The 15,407-nt window shown below is 47.2% G+C and overlaps 1 protein-coding gene across 2 annotated transcripts in view; it reads right to left on the bottom strand.

Annotated features, from left to right (window-relative positions):
* Positions 1-699: 699 nt before the first annotated feature.
* LOC119976326 (zinc-binding protein A33-like) overlaps positions 700-15,407 on the bottom strand; it is a 43,445-nt gene continuing 28,737 nt past the window's right edge. The window contains exons 1-6 of one of the 2 annotated variants that reach the window (XM_038816781.1): positions 9,416-9,889; positions 8,939-9,034; positions 7,942-8,175; positions 7,132-7,154; positions 6,929-7,047; positions 700-1,553 (exon numbers count right to left, since the gene is read on the bottom strand). In XM_038816781.1, coding sequence (XP_038672709.1) covers positions 985-1,553; positions 6,929-7,047; positions 7,132-7,154; positions 7,942-8,175; positions 8,939-9,034; positions 9,416-9,811 — 1,437 coding nt within the window. In that variant the 5' untranslated portion in view covers positions 9,812-9,889 and the 3' untranslated portion in view covers positions 700-984. Of the gene's footprint in view, positions 1,554-6,928; positions 7,048-7,131; positions 7,155-7,941; positions 8,176-8,938; positions 9,035-9,415; positions 9,890-15,407 lie in introns of those variants that run through there. The other variant, XM_038816780.1, reaches the window with a different exon arrangement.

The raw sequence follows: 15,407 nt of genomic DNA, 5'->3' as shown, positions 1-15,407 counted from the left end.
GGTTCACGGAATTGATTCTTGGGATGAAAGAGTTTTCCGATGTGAGGAGGGATTGAGTTGGATGGCTCTATATTCTTTGAGGTTCAGACGAATACCAGATGATCTTATTGAAACATATACAATTCTCAGAGATCCTGACAGGGTAGATGCTGAGATTGGTCTAGAACGAGGGGGTCACAGAATCAGGATAAGGGGTCGTCCATTTAAGACTGAGATGAGGAGAAATTCCTTCCCTCAGAGAGAGTTGTGAATCTTTGGAATTCTCCACCTCAGCGAGATGTCAGTGAGTATATTGAACACAGAGATCGATATATTCCTGAGTACAAAGGGAATGAAGGGATAGGATGGGAAAGTGGAGTCGATGTTGATGTTCGGACAGGATCTTCCCGGATGGCCACATGTCCTGCTCCGGAACCTATTCTGATATTCTCATTCCTGATACCACCCCCTGGAGGTTCCCTTCCAGTCACTCACCATCCTGACTTGGAAACATATCGGCCGTTCCTTCACTGTCGCTGGGTCCAAATCCTGGAACTCCATCCCTAACAGCACAGTGGGTGTACCTACACCACCTTCTCAAAGGCAATTACGGATGGGTAACGAGGGCTCAGCCAGTGACACCCACATCCCATACAGGAGAGAAAAAACATTCTTTCTGCTCATTCACTGAATCAATAATCATCATACCAGGTGTCAGTCCCGTCTTCAAATAAAATATTTATTCAAGGGAGGAAACAAAATAAAGATTCAGAGCAAATTGTTCGAGAGCTGGGCACAGTTACCACAATTCAGGAGATTTTGCTTCATTCTATACCAGTCCAGTGTTTATGGGTCCCATTATATTGAGATCGGGACAGTGGGATGGTTGGAGAATCTGAGTTAAATTTACAGAATAAACAATACAGAAACACACTCACCCCCTGACAGCACACAGCAGAGAATCAGGACAACATGAGCTGTTCAGACAGTGAATCAGGCTTCTCACTAAAACTCCGATCTCCGAAAGCGTCTCCCACTGCTTTTCCCAGAGAGCAGTGTGAGTGGCTCAGGGTTATCACCAGAGTTATTATTACAAGGATTAAAGATGGGATAGAGTTTCTCGATGAATGTGTCAGTGAAGGTGTACAGGTGAGACATGTCCTCAGCATCATAAAATGACACCTGTCCTCCCTCATAATCCAGGTAAATTCCCAACTTCCGGGGTTTCACTTTCCGCTGGGAGATGACATCCGGGATTTTCAATGATTTGCCGCCAGAAAGCCAGGCAATGACCCAGAATCCATTCTCAGGTGAACGTGTGATCTCTCCTTTCCTGTTGACAGACTCTCTGCAGACACCCACAACCCAGTAAGGTTTGTTTCCAAGTCCCACCTCCCAGTAGTGTCTCCCTGATGTGAAACTCTGGGAGCTCAAAACGTACACATATTTATCAAATCTTCCCGGATGATCTGGGAGATCTTGCTCCTCATTTCCGTCCCTCACACTAGTCAGATCCTGGGAAATGATGAGTTTGTTGTGTGCTGTCTCTGGGTCCAGGGTGAGAGATGTTGGAACTGGAAGACAACATGATTGGGAAGCTGTTACTGTGAGAAAAACAGGAGTGAATGACGGGACGTGTACAGACGGTGATGGGACATCACCACTTTCCTCAGCCCAGGAACTGTGGAAGCTCAGGGACAGAGTGTCTGAAGAAATACCTCCCCATTCCCTCAGCCCCGTTCACTCAGCACAGATCAGCATCAATTTACTGAGAATAAAGATCTCCCTCCAGTACAGGACCTTGGTTAAGACAAGTTGTAGGGAGTCAGTCACCGCCCTGAACTCAATCTACTGGAATCTGACACTGGTTGTCCCCTGTTGATAATTTCAGCCCCCCTAGTGCTCACTGATCCTCATCAGCGTTGAACCCAGCAATGCCTCGATCTTAAAATTCTCACTGCCCACATCCTGGGCGCGTATTCACCCCCACCCGGGGGGCTAGGAGCGGCGCTCCTTTATTCTCAACTGCTGGGCCTTGAAGCTTGCGTCAAGGCAGCGCGCCGAGAATGACGCGTCGGCGGCGCCTATGTGACATCAGCCGTGTATGCGCAGTTGCCGTCTTCCCCTCAGCCGCCCCGCAAGACGTGGCGGCTTGATCTTGCGGGACGGCGGAGGGGAAATATTGCGTCCCATTGAGACGCCAGCCCGACCATCGGTGGGCACCGATTGTGGGCCTGTCTCCTCCCGAGAACAGTCGTGGTGCTCAGTCCCCACCAGGCCCCCTACAAGCCCCAAACGGGCATCTTAAGGCGATTACACGACGGCAGCGACCAGGTGTGGTTACCGCTGCCGTGAAACGGTCGCGAACGGCTCGGCCCATCCAGGTCGGAGAGTCGCCGGTCGCTGTGAAAAATGGCGAGCAGCGCTTTTTCCGAGCCGGGGGGTGGGAGAATTGCGGGTGGCGCCGGGGGGGTGTGAAATTAGTCACCCGGCCCTCCCGCGATTCTCCCTCCCGGCGTGGGGAGCGGAGAATCGCGCCCCCTATCTCTGTCACCTCCTCCAGCCCTACCCCCCTCCGAGATCTCAGTCAGGACAAGGGGGTGGGCTCTCCTCCTCCAGCCCTAAACCCCCCTCCGAGATCACAGCCAGGACAAGGGGCTGAGCTCTCGCCCTCCAGTCCTACACCCCGCTCCGAGATCTCAGTCAGGACAAGGGGGTGGGCTCTCGCCCTCCAGTCCTACACCCCGCTCCGAGATCTCAGTCAGGACAAGGGGGTGGGCTCTCCTCCTCCTCTTCAAACTCCAGCCACTGGATCATTGCCCTCCAGCTGAGAAGGTGTAAAGTCTCATCTGAAAGAGGCTCCTCCAACACTGCAGCACTTCATAGATCACAGATCATAGAATGTACAGTGCAGAATGAGGCCATTCGGCCCAATAAGTCTGTACCAGCCTAAAGAGCAACTTATCACGGCCAGTCCACCTCACCTGCACATCTTGGGACTGTGGGAGCAAACCGGAGCACCCGGAGGAAACCCACACAGACACGCGGAGAACGTGCAGAGTCGGCACAGACAGTGACCCAGCGGGGAATCGAACCTGGGACCATGGAGCTGAGAAGCAACTGTGCGAATCACTAGGCCACCGTGCTGCCACTTCCTCAGTACTGCGCTGGGATTGTCAGTCTGGACTTTCTGCTCCATATTCTGGAATGGGACAGAAATCTACAGCTTTCTGACTCAGTGATGAGATAACACGGACAACAGCTACATTCCCACTGGGAATTCCATTCCATCGCCTTCTGACCCAGACATATCTCAAACTTAAACGTATACACCGCATTCCCCCCAGTCAGTATCTCTGTAACTTCCTCCAGCCCTACACCCCTCTCCGAGATCTCAGTCAGGACAAGGGGGTGGGCTCTCCTCCTCCAGCCCTACACCCCCTCCGAGATCTCAGCCAGGACAAGGGGGTGGGCTCTCCTCCTCCAGCCCTACACCCCCCTCCGAGATCTCAGTCAGGACAAGGGGGTGGGCTCTCCTCCTCCAGCCCTACACCCCCCTCCGAGATCTCAGTCAGGACAAGGGGGCTGTAGAGCTGGAAGGAGTGATCCCAGTGGAAAATTTACATCTAAATGACAGAGAAATAACTTCAATATCTCAATACACGGTTTTGCCCTTTAACCTCCTCGTATGTTCCCTAGTCTCTGGCAACAGGGGAACAGTCACCCTAACAGGCAGAAACATAGAAAATATACAGAATAACGAGGACAGTAGCAACATGGATATGAAACGGGGTGAATGACAGTTGTTGCTTGTTCAGACTGAAGATAGATATACATTGGTATTCAAAGGGTTCTGACTTTCCTGATGTAAATTAATGACCTAAACCTTGATGCACAGGATATCATTTCACAATTAGCGGTGACAGGACAAGGAGAGAGAGTGGTTAATAAAGAATGCAGCATCTTAGGCTTTATTAACACAGAATAGAGTGACAAAGTTATATCTGTATAAAACACTGGTTAACCCTCAACTCTGATCTGGGCAACACACTTTGAGGGTGAGGGCATTAGAGAGAGAGTGCAGGAAACATTCCCCACAATGGTTCCTGGGAGGAGGAAATTCAGTTACGGGCACAGATTGGAGAAGCTGAGGTGGTTCCCCTGAGAGAAGCGAACCAGAGGACACAGAATTTAAACTGATTGACAAAAGAAGCCACATTAGCGTGAGGAAAACCTTTTCACACATCGAGTGTTTAGGATCAGGAATGCACTGTGGTGGAATCAGATTCAATCACAGCTTTCATATGGAATTGAATCATTAACTGAAGAGGAAAAATCTGTAGAGCTACAGAGAAAATGGTGAAGGAATGGCCCTGGGTGAGTTGATCGTGCAGTGAGCTAGCAGGAACACAATGGGCCGAATGATCCCCTCCTGTTATGTAAATATTCTGGGATTCACAGAAAGAGGTCATTTCAGACCAACCTGGGAGATTCGGCTGAAATAGAATTCTCCAGCCAATCCCGGTTTCCAGTTTCTGCTCCGTAACTCTTTGGTTACGGCACTTTTAGTGCAGATCTGATTACTTCATAAATGTTATGAGGGTTTCTGCCTCTATCAACCTGTGACTCATAGATCCAGACCACATTGTGTGTGAAAATAATCCCTTTAATCCTCCTCCCTCTAACCCTGTATCTATTCTCCCTGGTCAGGGACCCCGAGGCAATGGGACTCGGGATTTCCTTTCCACTCTATCTGGACACTCCTAATTTTATATACCTCAATTAAATCTCCCCTCAGCCTTCTCAGATCCAATGAAAACAATCCCAATCTATCCAATCATAACGCAGAACTCAAATTCTCTGATCCATCCAACACCCTCATTAATCTGGGCTGGTTTAGCTCACTGGGCTAAATCGCTGGCCTTTAAAGCAAACCAAGCAGGCCAGCAGCACGGTTCGATTCCCGTACCAGCCTCCCCGGACAGGCGCCGGAGTGTGGCGACTAGGGGCTTTTCACAGTAACTTCATTGAAGCCTACTCGTGACAATAAGCGATTTTCTATTTCTATTTCTAATCTCCTCGGTAACCTCTCCAGCACACTGACCAGAAAGATACAAAGTGCTCTAGCTGTAGACTAATGTTTAATAAAGTTCCTACATTACCTCTCTGCTCTTATTTTCTATTCCGTGGTCAGTACAGGAAAATATCCGGTCTGTTATCTTCACCACTTTATCCACCTATCCTGAATCTGTGGACATAAACTCAAATCTCCCTCTGTTCCTCCACGCCTCTCACTATCTTACCACTTATTGTCTATTCCCTTGTCATATCTTCCCTCTCCCAATACATTAACCTCACACTTCTCTGAACTGAATTCCATTCACAGCAAGGCAAAGTGCTGAGGGAGAGACAGAAGGTGAAGTCTGCCTAAGTTGGGAGTTCCTATCCTTGGTCACAGAGGGGATATAATGTAGTCATGGTAACTGGTATACGGAGTGAGGGGAAGAGTATCCGTCTTGACAACGGGGCATGTGGGGACCAATCGGTGCTCTGTGCTGAGGTCTGGCAATGTCCCTCAGAAATGTCAAAATATCGTTAAACAAATGTTTTCTTATAACCTGGGGAAAGAAAAATGCCCAACAATATACAAAGAACAACACCTGGGGTCATCCAGTGTTAGGGAAAAGCAGGAGGGAAAAGGGAGGGACAAACTTAAAACAATCATGATCACCAGAGAAAAAGTATCTGGAAAAGCGATGGGATTAAAGACAACTCGTCCCCTGGACCTGATGTCCTGCATCCCAGGATGTTAAAGGAGGGGCTGGAGAGAAAGTGGATGCATTGGTGGTAATCTTTCCAAATTCCCGAGATTACTGATCAGTGATGGGGATACAACTATTTATGATCAATATTCCTGATTGGATGAAGAAACCGAATATGCTGTAGCCAAATTTACTGATGCCACAAAGTGAGGTCGGGAAGTTGTGAGGAGGATACAAAGTGTCTGCGGAGGGATATAGACCGGTTAAGTGAGTGGACAAAGATTTAGCAGATGGAGTATAATGTGGGAAAATGGGAGGTTGTCCACCTTGGCAGGAAGAATAGAAAAGCAGCAAATTATTTCAATAGAAAGAGACAGCAGAATGCTGCAGTACAGAGGGATCTGGGGGACCTTCTACATCAATCACTAAAAGTTAGTCTCCAGGGACAGCAAGGAATGAGGAAAACAAATGGAATGTTGGCCTTTATTGGAAAGGGATGGAGTGTAAAGTAGGGAAGACTTGCTCCAACTTTACAGGGGATTGGTGAGACTGCAGCTTGAGTACTGTGTTCAGATCTGATCTCCTTACATCAGGAGGGAGAGACTCCCATGGGACAGAGTTCAGAGAAGGTTCACTGGGCTGATTCCTGGGATGAAGGGATTGCCTTATGAGGAAAGGTTGAGCTGGTTGGGTCTGTACTCACTGGAGTTTAGAAGAATAAGAGGTGATCTTATTGAAACATAACATTCTGAGGGGATTCCTTCACCAGGGTAGATACTGGGAGGATGTTTGATCTCTGAGCCAATCGAGGTGTCGGTGACACAGCATCAAATGAAGGAGCCGTCTATTGAAGACAGAGATGAGGAGGAATTCCTTCTCGGAGAGGGATATTAGTCTTTGGAATTCTCTACCACAGAGAGCAGCAGAGGCTGGGTCATTGATTCATGATCGAGTTCGAGAGATTGTTGATTAACAGGGGGGTTAAGGGTCATCTGGGACAGGCAGGAAAGTGGAGTAAAGGCCCCAATCAGATCAGAGATGATCTTATCAAAAATCAGAGCAGGTTCACTGGGCTGGACCACTCCTGTTCTTATTCCTTCTGATCTTCTAATCATTTCATCAGTGTGTCAAACCTCATTAATCACGTGGATAACATCAGGGAGACAGTAATATACAGAGAATGATACCTGGTGAAATCACTGCTCTCATTTCCCTCCACACTTTGATATATTTGAATGGTTCACCAGCGATAGCCACAGGTAACTGAGTGGAGACAGTTCCAGGCTTGTGAAACTCCATCTGACTCCTGTAAAAACAGGTCTGGAAATCAGTGTGTGTTAGAGAGACAGCAGTGATCACATCACAAAACTGTTTCTTTATATCTGCTTACCTCATCAATAGGTCTTGAATATCCTGAGGGGAAAGGAACAGAATAGAAATGATCGAATCAGATTAAAGAGTTCTTGTTGTAAATCTCGAGTAGAAATTGAGAGACCAAGATTTCAGTTAGAAAATAACTTTTACTTTTTCCTTTCATTCCCTCTCGGAGCTCATCTTGTCCATCAGACCCACCTCCTGTCCCCTCCATCCTATTCCCAAAAACTACTAATCTCCCAACCTCCGCTCCTGGCCCCCATGTTAGCTGGGATTGGAAACTGTTTAATCTCTTCAGGTGTTGACTCTCTCTCATTTAAATCTACATCTTCACCCCTCTCCCCAAAAAACCCATCCTTACAAACTTTCCCTCCTCATTATTCTCGGTCTGTCTGCAGCCTTTGACACGGTCGATCACGCCATCCTCCTCCATCGCCTCTCCGCTGTTGTCCAGCTGGGTGTTCTACCCTCACCTGCTCCCATTCTTATCTCTCTAACCATAGCCCCATCACCCCTGCAATAATGCACTTTAACCCGTCCTCAGCAGATCTCAGTAGAACTCCATCTGCAGCAGTGTAAACATCTCCAGTTCCCAGCCCAGCTCTCTTGGAGACCAATCGTCAATCAGTGCCGTGGTTACACTGTGTATAGGAATCACACTGAGATTATCTTACCTCATTTCCCATTGGACCCTTACTGACAGCACAAAGAGACAATCATCCAACCAATCAGACTGAGGCCTAATCCAAACCCAGAGGTTAAAGGTCAGAGTGCCCGCCCTCCGTCTCTGGAATGTTTCACTGGACAAGACAAAGAGATTTTGTACCTTGAGGAACTCTGGGGCCTCTTGTACCTCCAGTCTCGATTTAAGATCTCTTATTGCTCCTTCAAGAGAAGACATTTCATCCATGGTTTTGGTTAAATTGTTCTCCATTTCCTCGAATATTTTATTGCTTTTTCTCTCCAACTCTGCTTTCATCAGCTCCTCCTTCTCAAACAGGAACTTGTGCATCTTTTCAAATTCACTGTTGATTTCATTTCTCAGTCTGTCAACTTCAGCCTGGAACAGATTGAATACAGAACGGAATAAACAATGTTTATAATCCCAGTGTCCCTGGTCTCTGTCCACTGGGATATAGGGATAAAAATTTATATCCAGGACGAATAACAAATAATAACAGCTCACTGCCGGCTGAACAGTTTGATGGAATATTGGGTATGTGGGACTGAGTTACAAACAATCATTGTAAAGTGATTCCAGTGGTTAATTATGAAATAATAGACATCAAGGGCTGAGTCACTGTGCAATCTGTTTGTGGAATTCAGATGGTTGACATATAGAATAATGTATACCTGGGAGTGAGTTACAGACTGGAATCTAATCGAGGGGTTCAGATGGTTTATGTATAGAATGATGGATTCCTGGGAGTGAGTTACAGAGTGGAATCTAATCGAGGGGTTCAGATGGTTTATATATAGAATAATGGATACCTGGGAGTGAGTATCAGACTGGAATCTAATCGAGGAGTTCAGATGGTTTATATATAGAATAATGGATACCTGGGAGTGAGTTACAGACAAAATGTATTTAATCAATTGATGGGATTGACTGGAGGGAGAAATTAAGACATTTACACATTGTTATAATAATCTGCAATTTACAGACGCTCCCTTATATTGCAGTTCAGGGAGCAGCCCACAGTGTACTTTGGAGCAGCAGCATTTTATTCAGTAAACTCTCTCTCTGACCGTGTGATAAGCTCACTCACTCTCAATAACAAACACAGGGAAGTTTACACAAAGCCTAAAGGACACTCTCCTACCTTCATGTGGAAAATCCCATCCTCTCGTTCTCTTTTACTGTGAAGACTGAGGTCCATTTGCTTCTGCACAGTTTCCAATGATGTTTCTAACTTGTTCTGAGACAGAAAGGACACAAATGGGTTTGTCAAAGGAAACAATCATTGTCACCTTCTGGCAGAGTTTGCTGTTATTAAAGAGTTAGACCAGTGAGGTAGAGAAGGAGATATTCTCAGCATTGATTACACTCAATAAACAAAGTAGAAACTGTGGGTTAATTCTGTTTATTGCAATTATCCTCCTCCAGGTTAATTCCCCTCCTCAATCAATCCTCTACATGCTCCAACCCTCTCCTCTTTCAACATCCCTCTCCCCTTCCCTACCCCTGTCTCTCCCGCTCTCTCTTCTCCTCCCCTCATTCTACAAACACTCCCTCTCTCTGTGACTTACACCCTGTCCCTCTTCCCCATCTACCTGTGTCAGTAGCAGTGATCCAGTACCTTGTATATCTGGGCTGCCTCCTTTATTGGGATCACACTGTGCGTCTTATGAGCTCTGGACATCCCACACACCACACAGATCGCTTTGTGTTCATCTTCACAGAAGAGTTTCAGCTTCTCCTCGTGTTCCTGACAGTAAAACTCCTCCTGTGGCTGTGTCACCTTCACCTCTCTGAACTTCTCCACGATGTTAATGAGGGTCCGAGCGGGCCTGACGTTCCTCTGGGTGAAGACCTGTCGACACTGGGGGCAGGAAACATCTCCCGGGACCTTCTGCCAACTCTGGGAGATGCAGGAGCTGCAGAAATGATGTCCACATTCCAGAGACACCGGGTGGGTGAATATCTCCAGGCAGATGGAACAGGTTAGTTCCTGTGTGAAATCTGGAGATGCCATCTCAGTGCCCAGAGTCTCTCTCTCCTTCCCTGTTCCAGCTCTTTCACTTTCAATTCCTGTTCAGCTCTGCACTTCCTGGATTTCACTTCACGTGATCAGTGACACACTCAGTGTCAGGAACTTTGGAATTAAATCAAACTGACCCCTTTATTGTGTCTGGAGGCTTTTTCACTTTTATAAAGTCAGATTGATAACATTATTTCTATTCTCTCTCTACAAACCCACCCCTTGAAAACTCTCTCCCCCCTTTCCCCACCTCCCTCAACTCCCCCGTGTGAGGAACTCAGCAATGGCTTTCTTAGTTACAATCCAGACCATCCTTACAGCTGTTTCTGTTACTAACCTCCTGCCCCCCAACCCACTGACTAAACATCCCCCCTTCACCCCCACATCTTTCTCTAGTTTCTCTCCTCACCCTCCCCCCCAAATCCTTTCCAAATCCATCTCATCCCTGAGCCCCTCCTTATCCTCTCTCCACCCTGTCACCGTCTGACCCTCATTCTGACAAAAAACATCTATTTGAACATGTCCACCCCCATCTCCAACCTCCCCCTTGTTCTCCAAATTCCTGGAGAGTCTCTCTCTCTCCCTCCCAAATCCGGCCCATCTTTTCCCCCCTCAATCCTGCCGGAACCTCTCTGATCAGCTTCTGGACAGGAAGATGGAAAGTTGGTGCAGAGTTTCTGTAACTGGAGTGAACAGGAACAATGGTGTGTTGGAGCTGCTCATTTCTCAGATGCTGCACATTCTCTGCCTGTGGGGAGAAGCGTCACGAAGAACAGATTCAGTCTCAAATATTGTTGTCTGATTGACGCTGCTTTCGAGTCCCTTTGGATGTTTTCCTGCATTGAAGGCTCTATATAAATGTAACTTGTTGCTGTCTCTGACTGAATCAAAATGCTGGAAACTGTCCTGAGGGGAGTCTCCAGTCCCAGAGACCGTGACACACAGACCCTCACACAAACAGACCCAAACACTGACACACACACACAAATGCACACACAAGCAGACCCTGACACACACACCCTCACACACACACATGCAAACACAGACCCTGACACACACACACAGGCATCTACAGACACAGCCACCCTACCTGAGCTGATCTTCCATTTACTGGAGAGTGATGAAGGGACAGGCTCTGTCAGTCACTCGATCACATTTACACATCAGGAGCTGGGACATTGACTGCCCAATAACATCTTTAAATTCCTGTTCACCTCCTGCTCCACCCGCTTGTTAATCTTCTGTTAGTTTGAACAAATCGTGAAGCTGATTCTGCTGTTGCCTCACCCACAGTTTGTGATCATCTCACAAGACATGTTACTGAGACAGTGATGCTCATTAATAGGATATTCGACTGGGGTGGCAGCACTCAATGGGAGACAGTGAATCAGCCTCTTGTTGAACACTCTGGACAATATCCCTTTCCATTGACTCCCACTGGGAGTCACTGTGAGTGTAAATGCTGCCATCGAGCCCAGACTTTAAAATGTTGCTTCACCTGAAACAAGGGCCTCGTCCTCACTGAATCGAACCTCCAGTTCAAAGGCAACGGACAGTTCAAGTGGTCATTCACAGTACTGCCAGCAGATGGCGGCGCTGCTCCATGTAAAGCCCTTCCAGCCAACATGGGGAAAGTGTGGGTCAGGGTGAGAGAGATCAAGGGGGGGATTTCGGGAAGCGCTTCTTCACACAAAGGTTATAAAACGAAGGTGAGTAAATATGGTTCAGATACAGACCAGCTGTGAGCGAACTGAATAGTGGAACAGGCTGGAAGGGCTTAATACCCAATACCTTTTGATAAAATTATCAATTTGACATGAGGATCTCAGGATATCTTTTTAAAATGAGTTTTAAATGTTGGGAATCAGAGGGACTTGTGTATCCATGAAGCACAGAAAGTTAACAAGCAGATACAGTGAACAATTAGGGAGGTTAATGGTATCTTAGCCTTTATTACAATGGGGCTGAAGTATAAGAGAATAAGTCTTGCTGCAATGTAACAGGGATTGAGTGTGGACACAGCTGGAGGGCTGTGGACAGTTTCAGTCTCCATACCTGAGGAAACATATACTTACCTTAGGGAGCAATGAAGGTTCACGGAATTGATTCTTGGGATGAAAGAGTTTTCCGATATGAGGAGGGATTGAGTTGGATGGCTCTCTATTCTTTGAAGTTTAGAAGAATAAGAGATAATTTTATTGAAACATGTACAATTCTCAGAGATCTTGACAGGGTAGATGCTGAGACTGGTCTAGAACGAGGGGTTCACAGAATCAGGATAAGGGGTCGTCCATTTAAGACTGAGATGAGGAGAAATTCCTTCCCTCAGAGAGAGTTGTGAATCTTTGGAATTCTCTCCCTCGGTGAGATGTCAGTGAGTATATTCAACACAGAGATCGATATATTCCTGAGTACAAAGGGAATGAAGGGATAGGATGGGAAAGTGGAGTCGGTGTCAATGTTCAGACAGGATCTTACTGAATGGTCCCAGGCGGTACAGCACAGTGGTTAGCATTGTTGCTTCACAGCACCAGAGTCCCAGGTTCGATTCCCGGCTTGGGTCACTGTCTGTACAGAGTCTGCACGTTCCCCCTGTGTCTGCTTGGGTTTCCTCCGGGCACTCCAGTTTACTCCCACAAATCCCAAAAGATGTGCTGTTAGATAATTTGGACATTTTTAATTCTCCCTCCTTGTACCCGAACAGGCACCGGAATGTGGTGACTAGGGGATTTTCACAGTCATTTCATTGCAGTATTAATGTAAGCTTACTTGAGACAATAAAGATTGCTATTATATGTCCTACTCCAGAACCTATTCTGATATTCTTATTCCTTGTACCCCTACCTGGAGGTTCCCTTCCAGTCACTCACCATCCTGACTTGGAAACATATTGGCCGTTCCTTCACTGTCGCTGGGTCAAAATCCTGGAACTCCCTCCCTAACAGCACTGTGGGTGTACCTACACCACAGGGACTGCTGCGGGTTCAAGAAGGCAGCTCAACACCACCTTGTCAAGGGCAATTAGGGATGAGGGCTCAGCCAGCGACATCCCTTACAAGAATGAAAAAACATTCTTTGCTCATTCACTGAATCGCACCAGGTGTCAGTCCCGTCTTCAAATAAAATATTTATTCAAGGGAGGAAACAAAATAAAGATTCACAATGAATTGTGCCACAATTGGAACACAATTCAGGAGATTATGGTTCTTTCTATACAAGTCCAGTGTTTTTGAAAAAATATATTTTGTTCCAAACATATTCAACAAAATATTCTTCACATCCAACAAAGTAAACAGTCTCTACAGTTTTCCCCCATTTACTCCCTCCCCTATCCTCACCCGCAACAAACAGCTCCTCAATCTAGCCCATGAACGGTCTCCACCGGACCTCAAAGCCCTCCTCCAACCCCCTTCAGGCAAATTTGATCCAGTCCAGTGTTATGAGTCCCATTAGATTGAGATCGGGACAGTGGGATGGGTGGAGAATCTGAGTTAAATTTACAGAATAAACAATACAGAAGCACACTCGCCCCCTGACAGCACACAGCAGAGAATCAGGACAACATGAGCTGTTCAGACAGTGAATCAGGCTTCTCACTAAAAGAAAGTTAAAGTCCCATAACAACTACCCTGTTACTTTCGCTCTTTTCCAGAATCATCTTCGCCATCCTTTCCTCTACATCCCTAGAACTATTAGGTGGCCTATAGAAAACTCCCAACAGGGTGACCTCTCCTTTCCTGTTTCTAACCTCAGCCCATACTACCTCGGAAGAAGAGTCCCCATCTAGCATCCTTTCTGCCACCGTAATACTGTCCTTGACTAGCAGCGCCACACCTCCCCCTCTTTTGCCCCCTTCTCTGAGCTTACTAAAACACCTAAACCCTGGAACCTGCAACAATCATTCCTGTCCCTGCTCTATACATGTCTCTGAAATGGCCACAACATCGAAGTCCCAGGTACCAACCCATGCTGCCAGTTCCCCTACCTTATTTCGTATACTCCTGGCATTGAAGTAGACACACTTCAAACCACCTACCTGAACACTGGCACCCTCCTGCGAAGTCAAATCTGTGCTCCTGACCTCTATACTCTCAATCTCCCGTACCCCAAAACTACAATCCAGGTTCCCATGCCCCTGCTGAATTAGTTTAAACCCCCCCAAAGAGCACTAACAAATCTCCCCCCCAGGATATTGGTGCCCCTCAGGTTCAGATGTAGACCATCCTGTCTTAGAGGTCCCACCTTCCCCAGAAAGAGCCCCAGTTATCCAGAAATCTGAATCCCTCCCGCCTGCACCATCCCTGTAGCCACGTGTTTAATTGCTCTCTCTCCCTATTCCTCGTCTCACTATCACGTGGCACGGGCAATAACCCAGAGATAACAACTCTGTTTGTTCTCGCTCTGAGCTTCCATCCTAGTCCCTAAAGGCCTGCCTGACATCCTTGTCCCCTTTCCTACCTATGTCATTAGTGCCAATGTGGACTACGACTTGGGGCTGCTCCCCCTCCCCCTTAAGGACCCGGAAAATACGATACGAGACATCACGTACCCTTGCACCTGGAAGGCAACATACCAAACGTGAGTCTCTCTCGCTCCCACAAAATCTCCTATCTGTGCCCCTGACTATTGAGTCCCCAATTACTAATGTTCTACTCCTTTCCCCCCTTCCCTTCTGAGCAACAGGGACAGACTCCGTGCCAGAGGCCCGTACCCCATGGCTTACCCCTGGTAAGTCGTCCCCCCCACAAGTATCCAAAACGGTATACTTGTTACTCAGGGGAACGACCGCAGGGGGTCCCTGCACTGACTGCTTCTTCCCAGTCCCTCTTACAGTTACCCATCTATCTCCAGTCTTTGGTGTAACTACTTCCCTGAAGCTCCTATTTATGACACCCTCTGCCTCCCGAATGATCCGAAGGTCATCCAGCTCAAGCTCCAGGTCCCTAACACGGTTTTTGAGGAGCTGGAGTTGGGTGCACTTCCCACAGATGAAATCAGCAGGGACATTGACGGCGTCCCTCACCTCAAACATTCTGCAGGAGGAGCATTGTACTGCCTTCCCTGACATCACCTCTAAATTAAAAAAAAACAAGAAAAATAAAAGAAAAAGAAAGGAAGAGCTTACCTGATATTCCCTCAAACCCTGCTCCCGCTGAAAGGTAAGTAATTGTCACTAAACAACAGCCCCTCCACAAACCACCTTCAAATTAGGCTGACCGCACTGCACGTATGCAAATTTCCCCAGAACAGCTGATCAGTAGCTCTGCTCTGCTGCCCTCTGCTCACTAATACTCCGACCTCCCAAAACGTGTCCCACTGTGTTACCCAGAGAGCAGTGTGAGTGGCTCAGAGTTATCACCAGAGTTATTATTACAAGGATTAAAGATGGGATAGAGTTTTTCGGTGAATGTGTCAGTGAAGGTGTACAGGTGAGACATGTCCTCAGCATCGTAAAATGACACCTGTCCTCCCTCATAATCCAGGTAAATTCCCAACTTCCGGGGTTTCACTTCCAGCTGGCTAATGACATCCGGGATTTTCAATGATTTGCATTCAAGAAGCCGGGCGATGACCCAGAATCCATTCTCAG

This window comes from Scyliorhinus canicula, chromosome 13 (genome assembly GCF_902713615.1).
Source record: "Scyliorhinus canicula chromosome 13, sScyCan1.1, whole genome shotgun sequence".
NCBI classification, from domain to species: Eukaryota; Metazoa; Chordata; class Chondrichthyes; order Carcharhiniformes; family Scyliorhinidae; genus Scyliorhinus; species Scyliorhinus canicula.
This window is presented reverse-complemented; position numbering and strand designations above follow the sequence as displayed.